This window comes from Metopolophium dirhodum, chromosome 7, assembly GCF_019925205.1.
Source record: "Metopolophium dirhodum isolate CAU chromosome 7, ASM1992520v1, whole genome shotgun sequence".
Lineage (NCBI taxonomy): Eukaryota > Metazoa > Arthropoda > Insecta > Hemiptera > Aphididae > Metopolophium > Metopolophium dirhodum.
This window is the reverse complement of record NC_083566.1, coordinates 27,865,111-27,886,461: the sequence shown is the minus strand read 5'-3', so window position 1 is coordinate 27,886,461 and position 21,351 is coordinate 27,865,111. Positions and strand designations below refer to the sequence as shown.

Here is a 21,351-nt window from a genome sequence, read left to right as displayed (position 1 = left end):
CTATCGAAGTAATCCAATATTTAATTTAAACTGTAAATGGTAAGACTATAATATTGTAAAACGCTAAAACATCATTAATATAGCTCCGGGTTGGTGATAATATAGTTAATAGTTATAGTAGGCAGTAGGCACCTTCTTAACTTTCTGCTGTTCGTCCTATTAATTTTAAAATACCTACTTGCAGTACCAATAGCATATAAATATATAATATCATAACAATAATTATTATGTGAAATAAAAAACGACATCGTTTAGTTATCATTTATATTTATTTTTATTTATTTATATCTTGTGACATCATAGAATATATATATATACAGACATACAATATAAGAAAGTACCTACTACAATGTGTTATACATAAAATGTACATAATATAATATAATAATAATATGTTACGGTACAGCGATGTTTGGTACCTAATATATTATTTTAACATTTGGTGTATAAAAATATACATAAATTAACATTGTTCGGGCGGTTTTGACGTATGGAAATTGTTTTTGATTGGTTTTCGGCGGTGGCGGTGGCGGCGGGCAGAACACAGTTTCCTTCGCCGAACATGTCACTAAAATCATTTATGATTGATTAGGGTCTCCGGTGCACGTTGTTTTCGGAGTAAAACGAAGCTTAACGCAATTTCCGCAACTTTATCCCTCTTCGGGACTCAAATATACGTTTATATATTATTATGTGTGTATTCGGCATTCGCGAGTGTGTGCGCGCGCGCGTGTGTGTCTGATCACGTGAATATAATAGAGGATAACTGTCAATCAAACGTGAGCGAAAAGTATGGCAGTGTGGTACGCACCCTTCTGCCCCTTTTCGGTCCCATTGTAATGCGGCGTGTCTTATTGATCACCGGTGTGGTGGTGGATATGGTGGAAGATTCTAGTTTGAAACGTCAAAAAAGAAAACCGACCGCACGTCATCGCCGTAAAATCTCACCACCCCCTTGCCCTCCCGTCAGGGTCTTCGTACCTTTGTCCGATCGTCTAGGGTCGTTTGATGTGCTTACGTATGTATTATATACAAGTATTACATAATAATGCGGAATGGCTTTTTTTCCGTCGCCAAGTGCAACGTTATATATATATTTTATACTATATACCTGCGTCATACCTAACTATATAAATAATAATAATTATATATAAACGTATAAATAGTTTAATACTATACAGAAATAAAATTAAAAGAGAATGGAAAGAATAAAAAAAAAACATGAAAACGAAAACAACATTATAATAACTATATCGTTTCGTTTATAATTATTATTTTATCCGCATGACTGCCTGCAACAACCACCTGCAATGAAGCGTTGCCGCGGGTGCGCAGGTCTAGACGCCCGTCGTGTTGGCGTTGACGGGCTTTCGGCGAGTTTTGCCGCGGGACGGCCGGTCGTCGATGGTTTTCATGATCTCGTTCTGGATCTGCGCGAACGTTTTGCCTTTGGTCTCCGGCAGGAACCGGTAGATCAACAGGAAAGACACCAGGCACCCGGTGCCGTATATGAAGTAGTTGACGTGTATGCCCCACTGGTCGGTGATGACCTGGTACATCTTGAGGCCGACGAACGATATGACGGTGAGCGTGACGGACGTGATAGCGCTGGCCAGGCCGCGGACGTTGGACGGAAACATCTCGCCCTGGAGCGTGGGCAACAACGGCCCGAGCCCTATGCTGTAGATGACGGCGAACGATCCGATGGCCGTGAACGGTATCCAGGCGCCTAGCGACTCGAACCCGACCCACCGCTTGTAGTAGTACAGCCCAGTGACCAGCTCGAACGCGCCGCACCCGAAACACGAGAACAGCAGCAGCGGCCGGCGGCCCAGCTTGTCTACCAGGTAACCGGTGACGAACGTGGTGCAGAATATCAGCACGCCTAGCAACATGGTGAACTGGTCCGGGGACAGCGTCTTGTCCGTGTCGGCGTGCGCGAACGTGGAAGACGCGTACGCCAGCACGGTGGTCATGCCGGACAGCACGTCAGCCGCGGCCACGATCTGGACGATCAGGAACGCCTTTCGGCTGCACCGAGACCCGAACAGGTCACGGACCGACCCCTTGTCTTGGAGATCGTCCCTGGCCTCGGCCTTGATGCGCATCAGCTCGCGGACCACTACGTCCGGTTCTGCGTCACCGTGCAGCCACGCCACCGACTCGTGCGCCTTCTTGTCGTCGTCCCGGAGCACGTAGTAGTACGGCGACTCGGGTATCCACAGGCACGTGCCAAGGAACGCGCAGGGCACCAGCAGCGAGTAGTACGTGAGCGCGTCGTACGACACGAGCGGTCCGACGCAGTACACGTACAGTATGCCGGCGTTGAGCATGCCATTGAAGAACGTGCTGAGCGCGCCGCGGATACTGTCGCCGGCTATTTCACCGATGTAGATTGGCGCCACCGTGGTGATGATTCCGATGCACGCACCCTGCAGCAGTCGCACCCAGTACAGAACGCCGATCGTGTCGCTGCACAGCACCATCAGCCAGCTGACGATGTATAGGGGTCCCGTGAGCAGCAGACACGGTTTCCGTCCCACCACGTCCACGAGCACCCCGAATGGTATCGGCGAAAGCAGGTTGCCCAGTTCCAGCATGGCGATCATCCACGACTGTTGTTCGTTGGTGGCGGCCATCGTCAGCCCGCCGTTGGACAGCTTGGCCAGTACCGGTGACGGCCAACCCAACGACGTGCCGGCCATCATTACCGACAGCGACGCTGAAAAATAAACCCACATCAGTTATAGTAATATGTCAAATATATACTTAAATAGAAGTTCGAGCGATAATCAGCTAGGACTCGCAAGTTAAATACATCAAACTACAACCGTGAAATGTGCGCATGTACTGATTGTGCGCTTAAAAATAGGAAAATATCTACCCAAAATACAAAAATATACAAAATTTTGCAGCATAATCTTTTTTTTTTTTATTATACACATCTTTTAAAACTATTAAAATGGATATTGGCAATTGAAAGCTAGTTTCGGGACTAGAGAAGTATTAAATCGTATGTAATAAATCGTATGCATGAAATTTTAAGACTGTACAGAACAAATATAATACTATGAAAAATAAATAAATATATATATTATATAAGCATTATAAAAACCAAAAACATTTTATTTACATTTTTCAAAATAACTTTTCTATAGTTAAAATATTATTATATCTATGTAGTATGTATAATGTAATTACACTATAAATAATTAATAGACGAGTAAACAATCTAGTGATGTAAAATTACAGTAAACTTTAAACCGAGAATATTCTGTGATTTTAGACATTCATATATTTAACCTAAATAATGTCAACTTTTTTATGTATATATTTTCTAGAAAGTAATATATTTTTGTATAATTACAATCAAAATTAATTTAAAAATAAATCAAAAACCATTATTATTATTCACTTATTGGAGATGAGAATATTCTTTGGTAATATTCTCTGCTCACATAATTAAGTGCCCCCATATCGTCCAGGTGTGCTAATATACATAAACACGGAAAAAAATGGATTTTTGTAGAAAACTTTTACTCCAGAGTCCAGATCAGAATACAATAGCTGATTACTCTTAATGTAATGATATTTAAATATTGTCGGATATATATTGATTTTTTACAAGTCTATTTATCTAATATAGGTATAAATAATAATTTATAGTAGTAGAGATTGGATACATCTGTAGACTGCAGCTACAGATATATAATATCACGACCGAACTACTTTCGCACAACGTTGTCGGTTCGATTCAGTGGTACACAACAACATCAAAGAACTACTGTGAGATTGGTGATTTGATATTATATTATATCATATATAATATATATGTTATACAACCGCACTTCAACTTTATTCGCTTAGGCCGCGGTCCGACAAATCAGCTCGAAAATAATATAATAGCCAACTTTTCATGAAGCTTTGGAGGATTTCGGACGAGTTTTACGGAGTAAAGAGCACCATTTCTACCTGTTTGAGTTTCACATAGATCTTATCATCCTTTGATGTCTGATCCGCTCCTGCTCTGATGTATCAACAACGAAAAAAAAAAACCGCGTGCGTTTTAATAAAAGATAATACACACAAACATTTACGAGTGGGCGGATAACTCCACGTATTATAACCGACATAAATCGAATATGAGGTGTACGTTCTACTGCAATGTTATATTTATATCGTAAACTTATATTTTTATATATAAATAGTATTTTAGTGTTTACAATTTAAGCTTCATTCTTCAATCTACAAGCTTTAAGCTTTATAAATACATAGACTAGCCACTAGCGCATTGTGAAAAATGTATTAGGTTTTACAGAGAAATATAATATTACTTATTGTATATTATAACATAATATACACGGTGTAAATTTAGTGATTCATCAAACATTTTCACGCACTTTATTGTTTAATACTGCATTTATTCAAATTCTGATTTCAGTGTTGTTAAGAATACTCATAGTCCATAGACCATATTTTCTGATAAGTAGGTACTTGGATGGATATTTTTTATTACAATTAAAAGTGTACCCTGTGGAGATAATCAAATGATTTTTGAAAATGTTGTTGCCTCTAAATCAAAATTTCAACGCGTAGTTTCTGACCTTCTAAGTATGTACTGAATAATGAAGATAATAATAATTGTCCTACTATTATTCTTGCTCATCAAGAGTTAAAAGAGTTTCACATAAAATATAAAATAGACGTAATTGTAAAATTAAGTCTAATATTTACTAATTATTAAACTAGAATAATTCTTACTCTAGGATATTTATAATAATTAATTATAAATTTCGAACTATAATTAGGTAGGTACTATAATTGTCATATCACTATAACACTATACTTGAAGTTTATAAACTCAGAAACTATTTATTAAAATACCGATTGGAGAATGGACAAAAAACAAGTTGTGTGAGCCCACTATTACACTTTGGGGAAGTAACTTCTTTCATAAGTAATTGGGCTCGTGAAATTATAAGTGAATTGGGGAGAGAGTGAGAAAAATCAATACAATAAAAAAACATGGAATTTACGATAGACATTTTTGTTTATTAATGGTTGCTATGGACATATATAAATAAATAAACAAACGTGTCGTTTCATTTTTCGTTACGATTTTTTTTCTACCCACACCTCAAGAAAGAAGTTTTACTTCAAAAATCTAGTTTTTAATAAATAATAATTAACTTAAATTATGATTTTTGGAATTTTTTAAGTTAACTTGAACTAAACAAAAGGGATTCTTATGGGACCTGCCCACTGGTGCATCATATTATATGGTATCATAAATATATACCTACATACATTTATAACTGAATGACTGATGTATGATTTACTATAATATGTCTGTACCATCACCATATAAATGATAAGTATAATGATTTAAATACTTTTATTAGATTATTTATTTGTATATTATTATTTCAATTTCAGATGACTCAGGAGATTTTAAATCCAAAATTGTACTCATCAAGTGTTCAACATAAAGCAGTTATTGAATAATTTTTTTGGTAAGAAATTTTTTTCAAACTATTTTAAAATTATAGCTTACCCTAATTGTAAAATAGTGTATAACAAAATATTTTAAAAATAATCTAAGTCAAGTTTCCTTATTTAAATACATTTAATAGTTGCTAAGAAAAAATGAGAAAGAAGAAAATCCTAAAGAAGCTAATATTATTAAAAACATTTCTTTGAGGAGTCTGTTCCTTTATATAATTACTAGTTGAATATCCCAGCTTCGCCCATGTGTAGTTTTTTTTTGTAGCAAATTCTATTAGTAATATGCTCTATAGGTGTATCTTGGTTTGAGTGTATCTCAGTCTTAGTGTACCTCAGTTCACAAACAAATCGGCGTCAGTGTACCTAGCTTTGTGAAATAATTCGACCTAGGTGGACAACCGCAAGTCGCTAATTGGATTTAGCACTTGGTATATTTTTTAACGTGGCTTAAACTACATACGCTCCAAACTTTTCTGACATCTCTATAAACAAACTCTGAAATTTTAGTCAGATTCAATTAAGTAGTTTTTTTAGTATATAAGCTACACACATAAATTTGGTTTTAAGATATATTTTCTTTATTTGAGGCTATAAGCGCGACAGTTTGATACATGCTTGTTCGCCTAATCTCCCCTAGTAACCAATGGAGACCATAAACCATTTATATAATATATAAATATATAACTATAAAAGAAATAATACTAATTTCTACTATTACTATTATAATCTGTAATCAATGGCAACCATTTATAAATAAAAAACAAGTTTCAATTTCTACCGCGAAACTCAAGATCCAGGTTTAATAACCTTTTTAAAATGCGAATATCGAAAAATATTTTCTTATTACATATATAGATAATTTGAGAAACCGCTGTTCCAAATGTCAAGATCGTATATTTTGTAGTTTTTGAGATGTAGTGATGAACGAGTGAGTGAGTGGTATTTTTGATTTTATGTAATATATGTAGATAGATTAGTTAAGATTAGACTAGATAACTAAAACTGTATATTTATTAACGTTGGAATAATGGTACATGTTTATGATAAATGTTGGAAATCGTAAATATTTTTAAAATATGAACTAAACAAAAATGCAGTTAAAAAAAATTACTGATTTCAATTTTCCGTAGAGATAGCCATTAAAGGTATTCAATTTTAAGGTATGGTATTCATTATTCATTCTTTATATTTATATACATATTATACATATTAATTATTATAAAAAATATGTATACTGAATTGTTTGAAAAAAATTAACTGTATTGAAATGTTAAATACATTTTATAATTGATAGCGTTTATACATATTTATTCATTAATTATGAAAAAATAAACTGTATAACAAATGCTTTAATTTTTATACTGACTATAGAAATAAATTAACTTATTAGTTCGTACCTATATAATTTTATTTTAAAAGTAAAAAAATAACTTATTTAAATTTTAAATTAACTAAACATTTTGCTAACATATAATAATCAAATCGAATATTTTGTATTCTCAGTATAATATAGTATAATATAGTTAATTTAAAATATCAATAAACTCAGCCATACTCTACAACAGTAACTGCATTTATTAAATAAAAAATATATTATTATTCCTATATTGTCACGTTAATGGGTTTGTTTAACTGTTTTTCGTTTACAAATAATGAGTTCCAATTTGCATCACAGAGGAATACAAAATTAATAAATCATAAAATTGAAAATGCATTAACGATGTATGAACTCTATAGTAAAGAATAACATTCCGATTAAAATTTAACAAGCACAGTAGTTATTATGATAACAATTTGGTAGGTATTAATTAAAATATACGTAAAATGAAAGTACACAATAATGGAAATAATATATGAAATTCAATTATATATTAATACATATTATATTTTTACCTAGATATGTAGTATACTATATACTACTATAGCATAAATAAAATTAGTTTAGATTTATAACCTAATAAGGATTTATTGCAAGGTACAACCGTATAAAATATAAATCTCTCCAGGGGAGTTTTAATAAAATACTTCTGTAAATATATTTTATCTAAACGTAAAGCTATATGTTAATTAAAATTGACGTGTAAATTGTATTCAAGGATAATACCAGAGGTCATGCTAGCAAATTATTATTTTATATAAATTATTAATTCCAGCCAAAATTTAAACAAAAAATATAAATAAATAAAAATAATATGTAGGTACTATAAAATTTGATATTTTTTTCGACAAAACTAGTGTTCTTAACTTTCAAATGTTTTGATTTTTCATTATTTATTTCTATTAGACATTCTGTTGACTGAAATAGAGAAACTTCCCGTTTACGTTACTTTTCTAAGTGTTATATACTTACATTAAATTGTAAAATGTAATTTTTTTTTTAATTTTTTTTTTTTAATTTAGAAATTATACAATCTATACTATATGAAAATAATCTAAGTAATGTGGTGACTTGAGTGGGCTTGAGAGAAAAAGCAACCAGTGAAGGCACTTGGGCATGAATTTACAATTTATTTATAATATTTGTATCTTTATTTTTAAAGGTATAGGAGCCACTGTCGCTTAATCTTCTGGGGCGGAGGGGGATTCCGGGGATGGAGATAGATAGTAATTTTTTAACATGGGGGTTGGTGTAATTTTGAAGGAGATTTCTGAACTTAGAGTAGTATAGCTTGGTTGTTTCAGTAACTTTAGGAATGTGGAGATCTTTGTGGAGGGTATATATTATATTTATATTTGAATATATAAGGAGGAGCATTAGTTCTAATAGTCTAAGAATTTTTGATTGGAACACTTGTATTTTATAAGTAGGTACTCGATTTTTTGGCAGTGCCTTAGAGCTGTATATCATATAACCAGATAGGCTTAAGAAAAAAATTGTATAATATGTGTATTTTAGGTTTTCAGGGATAGTTTTAAGAATCGGCCGAGGATGGGTCTGAGAAGGTAGAGTTATTTGTTTAATTTTAATTTTGTTGTGTATATGTGTTTAGCCCATGTTAGACGTTTGTCGAAAATTAGGCCAAGGTATTTGGCTGTGTCGGAGTTTGGTATAGGTTTGTTGTTTGTATGTACTGCAGAAGGTTGACTGTAACGGAGAACAAATATAGTGTGTACAGATTTTCTATCATTAATTTTGACGTGCCAGTGGGAGTACCAATGTGATATGAATTGATTATGTGTTTCTGACGATTTATGTAATTATATTGTATGTTAAACATGATGATCACAATGAAATAAAAGTAAAATACAAAATTTGTTTTAAATAAGTATGTAGATTTTAGTTAAATTGGAAGTTAATCAAAAGTTTCCTTCCAACGGGTTTTTTCTAGTGCTATAATAAAATTTTAAAACCAAAGCATATTTTTCTGCTATTTAGCTTTTGTTTTTTTTTCATTAAAGTAACCGGTCATATTCGTCATCATCTGCAAACCAATGGCGGATTTAAGGGGGGTAGAGTGGCCCGCCCCCCATTGGCCTAGCATCTAGGTTGATAAATTGGGCCATTTTTAAATATTTGTGTCGTATAACTTGAAAAAAGTCAATAGGCCCTCTCGAAAAAAATTCTAATAACTAAACATGAATGCGATAGATTAAGTTCTCGTAATAAATACGTTTTACGTTTCCTCTGTGGTATTGAATAACTAAAAAGTTTGACGGATAAGTGGTATCCATATGAATGCAAATCTGATGGAATGTATGTAAAACCCAAGTCTTTTTACGGTTATGACATACATTACTACACGACGATGATGTACAGAGTTCATATTATACACGAAGAATTTAATGTACTTATAATTACAAGGTTGAAATGGCGCACAAAAGTTAAGTAAAAGTTTTCCTGTTGAACGTTGAACAGACGCATAGTGCTGTTGTGGTTGAAAATTGCTCTTATTTCTATAAAATTAATTAACTATAGGTAGTTCGTATATAATGATATAAAAATTAAAGTAGGAAGTTAAAAATTTTGAATTCGACATTAAACTCATCCATATGATTTTAGTTTATTTAAATGTTGATCTATGAGGCATTGAGGGCATTATATTAACAATAACAACAATTGGTCCTAAAGCCTAAATGTTGTAGATTACAGCAAACATTTATTGAAAATGTAATCACGAGATAACGATTGTTTTAATGATGATAATTGTTATTAATATTATGCAAGTTACTTTTTTATGTGTCATCGACAACGCTGCCAGAACTGCTTAAGCATTACGTCGACAGCGCCGCCATCGCTTATTAATTTTTTTTTGCAATTAATACATATTATGCAAATTACTGTGTTCATGTCTTTCAACATTTGCAAAATAAATATTGATAACCGCAATGAATATTACAGTACAAATAAATTACCATGTATCTAGATGATTTGAACGTGTCATTTCGTATGAATATTTAAAATTTTAAATATCAAAGGAAGAATAAAAAAGATTTATATTTTTGTAATAATCAAAACATTGAAATTAATTATGCAACTAAAACAATAGTTTAATATTTATGACCATAAATGGCACTTGTATAAAAAGTAATAAATATAAAAAGTTAATAAAAATATAAATGATATATTATGTGGGTTCCTATATAATATTGTATATTGTAACGTTTTTACACATTAAATTATATCAGTGGCGTATTTTGATAACTTTTTTGGTCGGGGAGGGGAGAATGTTCATAAAAATAATTAATCATCAATACCTAGCAATTATATTATATATAATATTACTTAATAAATATAACAATATGAAACTGATAGTATTTTGACGTAAAAATTATTAATTTATAACTCGGTAAAATTGGATATTGAACATTTTTGAAATTACTTTTGCATTAGAACTAATTAATATTCTATTTAACTCAATCATATTACCAAATAAATGTGTGGATAACATAGATACCGTGATATTTATAATTTTGTTATAATTTAGGTTGTAAGGCATAAGTGGATTTAAAAATTTTTAAACAAACGTTTTAATTATTTAGGTACTTACACATTATTTAATATTATAACTGTATCGTATTAACTATTAAACGATTATGATATTATTAAATTCGATGATTAAGTGCAGGCAAAAGGTCGGCGTGTACAAAAACTTGTTGACAATCTCGTTTGGTGTTTTTACATAAAGAACAATTGCCTCATGGATAGAGGAAAGAAAACATAACGCTTTTTTCGCTTCAGAAGTCATGCAGTAGAAGATTTACGAGTCGACGGGGGGTTTGTCGGATTTACCTGTGAGACTAAAACCAAGCAATATTAACTTTTCGGGAACTTTTTGATTATTTCGTCCATTTTTCACATCCGGTGTTACAAAAACCGCTGTGCCCCGGGTACGAAAAACCACTCACCCGGGGTATACAAATATTTATTTATATATGTATATAATATTATAATATACGTATATACCTAATACACCTATATACAAACGTATACACTAACCTATATATAAACGTATATATACAAGAGTATAGAACGTAACGATTTCCTAATGGAAAAATTCACGACCCACATTTTTCACTTTTGCAAAGCCGACCGTCCGTTTTTACCGAATTTGTATGCGCAGTCGAAACCTGAATAAAGCTATTAGAAAAGAAAAAAATGAGCGAGGGTAGGAAAAACAGCATATATACTTACGCGGGCCCCTTACCCTTCTGTGTACTACACAGTAGTCTCATACATGATACATATTTTAATGTGTGAAGGTGAAAACACAATCGTTATGAAATCGACATGTGAATAAACGCGATAAGAGTTTCGGACGACGACGCGATGACGTCCTGCAAAGAGAGTGCAAATGATCATTTTACGGCGCATTGTGTTTAAATAAGCGTTTTTCCGCCATACATATAAATATACGGGGAGCGCCATGTGTTCTGAACAGTTTAGAAAACGAAGGGATGCTTTTGTGACCGCACCAGCCATTAACTTGTAACGGGTTAATGGAATTTCCCTATACATACTACATATACGCGTGAGGGTATATATATTATACGACCGGGCCAGCCGATGTTTTTCACGACCCGGGACGTAAAAGGGATTTGGGAGTGTGTGTGTGCGTGAGAATGAGAGAGAGAGTGAGTGAGAGAGAGTGAGAGAGAGAGAATATGAGAGCGCCCGTAGAGTAGGAGAGAGATTAGAAAAAAAAATTTGATTTACGATACGCGTTATGGCTTTTGATATTCACTTCTGGGTCGGATATAATATTATTATATGGAATTTGGCGAATCCGTGCGATTGTAGACGAGGTGTATACGGGCGACACTCGCGTTTATTTTGCACCGAGGATAAAATACGTATGCCTGCTAGCTACATATTATTACGTATTTACTATTTTAACAAAAGGTATAGTCTTCCTCGGTGTCGGTTGTAAATTACGCGCATATTATTTTATACACGAGTACCTACCTACCTATTACAATATACCGAACAGGACCTGATTCAAGTGACTATAACCTACCTGTAATATTTTGAAAGTCCCCGCAGAATCGCATATCATAAAATATTCCATACGTTGTATTATTATTATCATAAAATGGACATCTTTCTATCGACCGGTTACGAGGTGTTCTGTATCGGACACGGTATCACACGATCTGATCTGGGCGCTGTATTCTGCAGTACCCAACCCGACGCTATTTGTGAAAACCGTGTACCTTACGTAGAAATCCCGTCTATAAATAGACAATCTACCGAAAAAAACACTTTTTTTCGTAGGCAATTTCCAATGGGACGACAATCCAATGGAAACATTACGACGTCCAATGTCCATATATACACTAAGGAAATTTGAATATTATTATAATATCATCACGAATCGAGGTATTTTTGTTTTCAGTTATTTGCGATGTGATGCTTTAATTTCTAATAAGTGGTCCCATTATATTTATATGTACTTGGCCCCAAACATCAGAAACAAGGTCCACAATAACAGCCATCAGGTATATGTGGTGTACACCGATGAAGAATTGCACACCGAGTGGTAACTACTTAGTACAGTACATAATAATTTATATTATTAAAATTATTATACTGCGTCTTGTGTCGAATAATTATTATAATCTATTAAGGATGTCATAAAATAGCCTTTAGGTCCATTGTCCGTTGAGTACGACATCTCACGAATAAAATAAAATTTTATTGTAGCTTCGTGTAGGCACTATTTATGTGTAAAAATAGGTGATATTTAAATTCACATTTCAAATCAAAATGTTGTGTTTGAACACGGTTAAAGTTCAATTTTAATCACTAATTATATTTATTACGTATTTACGTCGTTGTATATTAAACGTTGATTGAACAACGTTTAATGTACCACCCATGACGGAGATTTCAACTATTTTTATGACGCATCGAGATCCTTAAACACTAACTCAATATTTACCTCGTATTTGAGTTTAAACCTTAATTTCTGTCATTGCAAAATCCAATAGAGTGGCTTTGAGGCTCAATAGAGTGTTTGTGAGAAGTATCGGCTGCTTCAGGTTACAATCTGTATCAGTAGTTAGTAGACCGATCTAGTATTACAGCAATACTGCAACATTTGAATCTGAGACCAGCCCTAATCGTCAAACACCTATCAATATTATACAAGTACCTAGCATTTCAAACAATCACCTTGATACTTATTTCAGATGTTCCACGATGATGTATACATAATAAATACTGCAGCCTTCCACAGTAACATAAACAATCATTGACAGTAGGTATATAAGGTATTGAGAATAGTCACTACAAAAGATTTCACATAACGTTAAATAATTACTCAGTTCAATTTTATAATAATAATAATAATAATAATATTATATCTAAAACTTATACGGAATAAATAAAAATTGAAATTTTGAAATTCTATTCGTGTTTAAACTCTTCAAACCAATTATTGTCCTTTATTTTATTTACAAATTACATATTGTTAATGTAAAACTGATTTTGAATCATAAATAAAAATTGTACAGTGTATATTTTATATTCTGTAAAATGTAAAAAATCCATAACATTTTATTTTTAGTTTTGGTTAGGAAATACTATATTTGAAAGATACGTATAACGTGTATGACAAACAATTAGGCAGTGGTGCACAGCTGCACTAACTAAAAAAATATACATATTTACGTGTCAAAATACCTATTTTAGGTATTTAACTGTATAAAAAGTATCAGAACAAACAATTAGTATACATCGACTCTGAGAGTCTCAAAAACATATTTTTCGTAGAATGGATGAAGGACCTACATTTTAGTGTTAATAAACCCACGCATGATTGGTTTTGAAATATTTTGAAATATTGTTGTATTTCATAAGGCATTATAAGTACAACTTAAAATTCATCAAAAATGTCATTAAAAACAGTTTAAGTTATTTCGATTAAATGTTTTTTTTATCGTTTAAATTATACTGTTCCAATAAAGTAATTCACACGATCAATTAAATGAAAATATATTTTATATTTAATGTCTTTATTATATCTTTGATCGATGTTTATCGATAATATATCATATTATTAAGTTTTCTACTGTGATCGATTTACAATTGTATAAAGTAATTAAAATATGGAAAATGTTTTGAGCTACTACTTAAATATTGGAACATTAACTCAACTGATTGGTTCGTTATAATGGCTATTGTTCAAGGTTAGATAAGAATTGCTTTTTATTACTTGAATTAATTTTTTTTTAATTCTTAGAATTTAAATTTAATAACTTGATCATTGATTCATCTACAAATCAGTTGTTGTTATAATGTTGTATTTGTATTTTAATTGTATTAGTATTATCATTTATAATTTTGTTTTAAAAATTATCTCCACAAATTATAATAGTCTCGAGCAAAAGAAAGTTAAATAGTATTTAACTATTACACATCCATATTTCTACAATAATATTTATTTTTCATATATTTTATTTCTATATACTTTATGTAGACTAATGACGTTGTGTCTTAGATTTAGAAAAAGCTTTAATACGAGAAACAAAGTAAACTTAATTTTTTTTTAATTGCAAAATTATGTAGGTAACACCGGTAAAATAAATACTTCAATTAAGTCAGAGTTGAACCGTCTATATTTGAGAAATGACGTAGGTTAAAAAATATTAAAAAATTAGATTATGTGCGTAGTACCTAAGTGTTTTCTATTGAAAAACGTATCATGTGTAAATATTTTGAAAATTTCATTTGTTTTCTCCGAATTACCTTTTTCGGACTTATGTCGTTTCTCAAATAGGTGGTTCATTAGGCATTGCATATTTTTACAATAATTCAGCGTTGTATAAAATATAAGTATAAATCCGTATTCGATATCAAAACTATATTAATATATTTTTTCCCGAATGAAACTAACCAATCAATATGGTCTCAGTACAGGCAACATTAAAAAAATTAAAATAATAAAACGTAATGAACAAATCTGCTTTATAACATATAATATACGGCATAAACGTTATAATACAATAATAGTGATTGAAGAAAAGAAATCATGAAGTCTAAAAGTGTTAGTTTCAATTATGATAAATGGAAGATAAATTATTGCGAACGCTAGAACTGTTATTGTCAACAATTTATTATTATATATAATATAATATATCATAAATAAAATTCAAGTATATAGGAAGTTGCAATAATATTATTGTGAATCAGCGTTACCTATACTTAAAAAAAAAACAGCTAACCCTTAGATACTATTATAATAAGACAGAAAAACATTTTACGTAAAATAAAAATTACTACGGTTATAATTAAAACGTTAACGCAAAATAAGCTTTTAATCTCGTAGTTATTGTATATTATTATTAATCCTTTATATATATATATAAATCGTTTATCTTTTAAGTTGATAATTAAAATTGTGTTTTATATAAAACTAAGACGTATATAATATTATACCTACACAAATATTAATTATTTTCTTACAAATTATCACGCTCCTCGAAAATAAATTTATAAATTTTAACATAGGGCTTATAAATAATTAAGATTAAAGAATTAATATGATAGCTGTAACGAATAATTACCTAATTAGAAAAACGCAAAACGGCGGAATAATTCGTACACCTAGTAGGTACGCTGATATAATATTATACAATTCCCAATGATGCGTTATAGGTAGTAGGGCTAGCAGTTATAGCCGATACGGAACGATGCACGACTTGAAAGACATCGTAGGAAAATCGCAAGTCTCCTCGTCGTAAAGATATTCGTATTTTATAATATATATTAGACTATATTCGAAGGGGTAGACATCGTGTTCGTATTTTATTGAAGTTCCTCCCCCTTGTCGAGGTATCCGCTGCACACGATGCGCGTACATTATAATAATATGTGCCACGTGTGATTAAAGTGACGACTTTCGAATTAAATCCACACACGAACTTTGCGCTAGATCTAAATGGGTTATTTAATTATGCGCAAAGTTTCGTTAGTTATTACTGTACGTGCACAGTCGAGTAACGCCTGAATCGTGTACTCGTTGTATACTATAGGCATATAGGTACCTCATAATATACGATTGGTATGATTAACCAGATTGAATTTTTACGAAATCGAATTTTATTCGTTCACTTTCAGAGTGACGATCGGGGGTGCGTGCGGCGGTGGTCGAGTTCTGCGTGACCAGTTGTCGAGTGAAAATCAGTATAGACATTTGATTCATGAATTTGAAACAACTGCAAACGTATCTAGGTGTGTAAAATAATATATATATCGATGTAAATAAACGCGAATTATAGGTACGCGATGTATTTACATCGTCGACAGAAACGGAATCACGTGTGATATCGTAGTGACTGACAGTGGCACAACCAAAGGGGGTGGGGTCCCAGCTCCAGACCCCCCTTCTCTTGAACATTACCTATGATGGGTGGGTATACCCTAATAGTATGAAAAACGTTTCATGGAAATTGACGTACTAACAAGTATGGACACCACCTTTGAACAAATTCTGATTTAGCCACTACTGGCAACCGATGTATTATAATCAGCGGCGGAAATCAAAACGTCTACTCCGAGCGGACGACCACGATTCATGGAGATTTTAGCGGCAGCAGCATACTGGAAAACAGAAATTCGGCTCGATCTGACGTGGCGGTGGCTGCGCGAATTATACAATTTTATCACCGACATGGCACGTTATATTATTATACTATTATAATTTATAGGTCCCAGTACCTACCCAGTGGCGTCGTCGCGTCGAGTATATAACCACCTGAGTCCTAAGACATTCGAATTTACCAAAATAATAATACGTGGGTGGGTTTTAATTTGCTTAGTTTTAAATTACCACACACTAGAATTTATGGAAAAAACGATATTATTACGTTTCATAAATCGCAATACAACAAATGGTTTTTATACATTGGTGGCGTCAAGACTGCACCAGGTAGGCCAGACTGAAGCCGACACATTTTTACTTGTTATATCACAACTCCCAAAATTATACCCAATATTAATACATCCATTAATTGTGATATAACTACACAACAAAATGTAACTAAAAATATTTTTATTGAATAATATATATTACATTTTGTGATACCGATTTAAATATACTACAAACCCACACAGTATAAGCATTCCTTTTAAAATAAAACAAAATATAAATACAATATTTTAATCATACAAATAAAAAAAAACTTATGTTTACATTAAAAGATTTAAACACTTATATATATATTAGTTGAAAAATAATAATAAGATCGTTAGGTTAATATAATACAGGGGGCTCCAACTTGCGGCCCTCAAAGCTTTTTTGAAGTAAAACTTCTTTCTTGAGGTGTAGGTGGAAAAAAAATCGTAACGAAAAATGAAACGACACGTTTGTTTATTTATTTATATATGTCCATAGCAACCATTAATAAACAAAAATGTCCATCGTAAATTACATGTTTTTTTATTGTATTGATTTTTCTCACTATCTCCCCAATTCACTTATAATTTCACGGGCCCAATTACTTATGAAAGAAGTTACTTCCCCAGAGTGTAATAGTAGGCTCACACAACTTTTTTTTTGTTCATCCTTAGAAGACATAATAATATGTATAGTACAGATAGTTAAAATTAAGGCGGTGGAAGATAGCGCCACGGCCTATGATGACCTTTGGTAATAATAGCAATAATATGTATTCTATAATGTGATAACTTGTGTTTTATAAAATAAAATACGAATAAAAATATTATTTTCTTTTGGCTTCTTTTCCCCCCTACTGTTAATAAATGTGTAAATTGGCCATCCAGCTACAAAAGGTTGTACCACCCTGATATAGTATAATACATGTTTTATCATCTTTAACTTTAAGAATTTTTTTATAAAAACAGCTATAAATTGCAATTTTTTATATAAATATATCCACATATAATTAATTTTAATAATAATTTTCTATTTTTATGACATTCATCAAAATTATTTGTTATATCGTCAAAATTTAACGGTTTTTCTATAGAAATCATGCTAGATAAGCTAGATAGATTATTGTAGATCATAAATGTCTTAAGTTTATTTTTATCCTTTTTGAATAAGTACATGAAAAAAATGTATTCATATGCTGAAGAAGAAACAGGTATTGTATAGTACTATATATATAGCTCTTTAACTCGCGCATTTAGACGCTAGGTAGTAAACACCTGTTTGAGGCTTGAATACATACATTTCAACCCGTTCGAAACGATAATTATGTTTATTTATTTTATTAATTCAAACAGGCAAAGGCCAGTAAGAGTTTTAAATCAAAACATTATAACTAAATAATTTAACAGATAGAAAGAAAAAGTGAACAGAGTGAGATTAATAGATATTAAAATATACAAATAGCGAATAATTAATTAAGATTAATAATAACAGTAATTAACATAAATATGGTTTATAATATTGATATATAATTCACATATAGGTAAAATACAATATTTAAATACACATGACGTTACAATAGTTTTGTATTCTTACGAAAGTTACGCCATGAGATAATTTTAAACTACCGGTTATGATTTAATTTAAAACCATATATAAAATTGAATGAATGAATCCTATATGACTACATTTGTTTAGATTTTAGAGTGGAGGGGTTGAGACTTTTCAAGGTAGGCACGGGCCCAACTTGACTCAAACATGGTGTCATCGCTAACTTCATATAGCGATATTATTAACTTTCTAGTAGCCCCACATTGTGACCGCTGGATGACGAGGATATATAATTAATATACGAGAAGGATTCGCGGACTCGGTTATAGAATTGAACCGTGTGGTTTTTGACCGGGCGGTTAAATACGCCTGCAATATACTTACCGACGAAGGCGGCCACGTACTGCCGGCCGACGGGCTTGTTGAAGAACCCGCCGATCATAGCGGCCAGCCGGGGCGACGACGGCTGAAGCTGCGGTGCTCCGCGGCACGTTTGGGCCGGCGGTGGCCGCGGCGGCGATGGTGCGGCACCGTCCGCGTCGGCGGCGGCCGCTTCACATGTTCGGGACGACGCCAATGCTTACGGGTTCGGTCGCAACGGTAGTCCAACGACGGGAGATCGACGCAATTCTCTGCAGCGGACGCGTTCGGAGTCGGCGGCACGGATGACGGATGGGCGGGCGGACGGACGGACGGACGGACGCGCGACACTGCCTGAAGACGAACTGAAAAGCGATTGCCTCCCGACGCGTCTGTGTCACGTGTATATAGACGAGCGAGCGCACTAGAGCTAGAGTTTGTGTGTGTGTGTGTGTGTGTGTGTGTGTGTTTGTGTGCGCGCGCGTGGCCGTGATACGACAATACGTATGTAGGTATAGTGATGTACTGATGTACACACGACGGATGATGATGCCTGTAATAAAGTGTCACTATATTACACGCGTGTGTACTACACGGGTGGTGTATTATAGTAATTATTTCATAGTCGTATGTGTTATTATATTTTATTGTAATGGCATGTCGTTACGCGTATTGATGTCGGTGTTCATCGTCGCGGCGGGGTGACGGCTATACAATATTACACGTATTATTTATACAGAGATTTCATAACGGTGGAGGCGATGGGCGTGGTCAAACGGCGGCGGTGGCGTTGGAGGCGATGATTTTTTTTTGATGTGACGTTTATTACTATTAACAACATCGTTAGGTCGGTGTACCTCTGGCACCTTTATTCTACGTCCATATAATTCGAGTTTTTATTTTTATTCGAGTGCAGGTGGTCGATGGAGTTATGAAAAGTCGGTATAAGCAGTATATTATACATATATTATACAACTTTAGAGCTTAAATTGTCATGTAACCAAAGAAAAGTGGAAAACATATATTTCGATTGATCTGTAATTTTCAAGACCCACTGGGCAGGATTTTTTTTATAATATACACAGCTATTATAATTTACAGGTCACCTATGTTTCTTTCTAAAGTTCCTTTTCTGCGGGGCATGGAATCGAGAACTTTGTATTTTTGTACCGGAACCTGTTGTGATTGTTGATTTTGACGTGAATTTACACATTTTAATCAAAACCTGCATGGTTAGCCATGTTTTATAAATTGTGTAATTGTCTTTCTATTAAATTTTATCAATCGGGTCATCGATACAAACATGGAACCGAAACCGGATACACCAAAGAGCCAGGACCGTGATAATCTCTAAAGGACCCACTCAGAGAGCTCATCCACATTAACATACAGCACGATATATACATGTAGGTATATGTACACTGGAAACACGGTAAACCGTTGCAAAGGTGTGCGTTTATTAATTATTACCCGCCAAGTGGCACCATCGGAAGTTTGACGAACACAATTTTTTTATATTACTATAGCCTATAGGTAATAGGTTAATATTGAAAGAATGGCGATATTTTATGATAATAATTAATAACGACTTGCAAGTCCAGACGTTTTATTAAAATGTGTTACAATTTTATTCATGCTTCACATTTTTATTTTAATTTGCAAGCTATTTGACGACGCCAACGCTTGTATCCAAGTGTATTCTCGTGAAAGCGGTGACAAATTAAAATTATATTCACGAGTGGCTGGAGAATAGTCTATACTCTATAGCAACTACAGCAACGTTAAAAAAATAACGTGCAGCTCCGAATAGATTTCAAAGAGAAATAGTTTAGTTTAAATAATTTAAAGTTCATTTGAGACACACACACACAAACAAAATTTTAATTAACAATTCATTTAATAATAAATGTGGATATAGTGACATTACATACATTACGTATACATTATTACCTTCGTCATTACGTGATTTGAATGGTGAATTTTTCCAACTAACTTTTAAAGTACCTAAACAAATTGAACAAATTGGTACCTATGTATTATATTTATTATAATATGCATAATAATACATAATGGATGGTAAATAAAAAGACATTTTTGAATAATACACTGGTTCACGTGATAACTCTGTCCCCACAAGATTTTCATGGTAACATTTTTTGTGAAACATTATTAAAATATATAACGTGCAATAAATTAATCAAGCATATTGTTTCAGTTTTAATGTAATTTTACAACGATCTTAAAAATACAGTTCCTCCATGTTATTCATACCGTTTCTTCAAATATTGGTGTGCAAAATAAAACGATAGTTACTATAATAAATGACGAGTTTCCGATAACCGATGTAATATTTATTTTATTTATTTATTTATTTTAATTAATATCGAAAGATTACTAGGCCTCACTGAGAAAAACTTGTGTGGAGGCCCAGGGTTATCTTAGATTACAAATAATTCTTATTGTTGTAGGTACATAGGTATTACATTTTTAAAAGACAAATAAGGGGTTTTTCATAAATAAATCACATAAATAATTTCAGTAATATTACAATTGTTAATTAGTATGTTACATATAACCAACATATATATATATAATTAATAAA

General features: G+C 32.7%; 2 protein-coding genes across 2 annotated transcripts in view; one reads left to right on the top strand and one right to left on the bottom strand.

The window, feature by feature from the left end:
- LOC132948175 (uncharacterized) overlaps positions 1-21,351 on the top strand; it is a 239,878-nt gene that overhangs the window by 70,778 nt on the left and 147,749 nt on the right. Inside the window, exon 2 of the mRNA XM_061018530.1 lies at positions 5,437-5,513. The gene's annotated coding sequence lies outside the window, so the exon portion shown is untranslated. The remainder of the gene's footprint in view (positions 1-5,436; positions 5,514-21,351) is intronic.
- On the bottom strand, positions 251-19,431 carry LOC132948178 (facilitated trehalose transporter Tret1-like). The gene is made up of 2 exons (XM_061018535.1): positions 18,774-19,431; positions 251-2,722 (listed from the first exon to the last, which is right to left on the bottom strand). Exons 1-2 carry the CDS (start codon positions 18,829-18,831, stop codon positions 1,338-1,340), a joined length of 1,443 nt encoding a protein of 480 aa, XP_060874518.1. The 5' UTR covers positions 18,832-19,431; the 3' UTR covers positions 251-1,337.

Bases quoted from the DNA above. Each gene is read 5' to 3' on its own strand.
- LOC132948178 (XM_061018535.1), bottom strand. From the start codon at position 18,831: ATGATCGGCGGGTTCTTCAACAAGCCCGTCGGCCGGCAGTACGTGGCC. The intron at 2,723-18,773 runs GTAAGTATATTG...TTTATTTTTCAG, and splicing joins GTACGTGGCCGCCTTCGTCG to CGTCGCTGTCGGTAATGATG.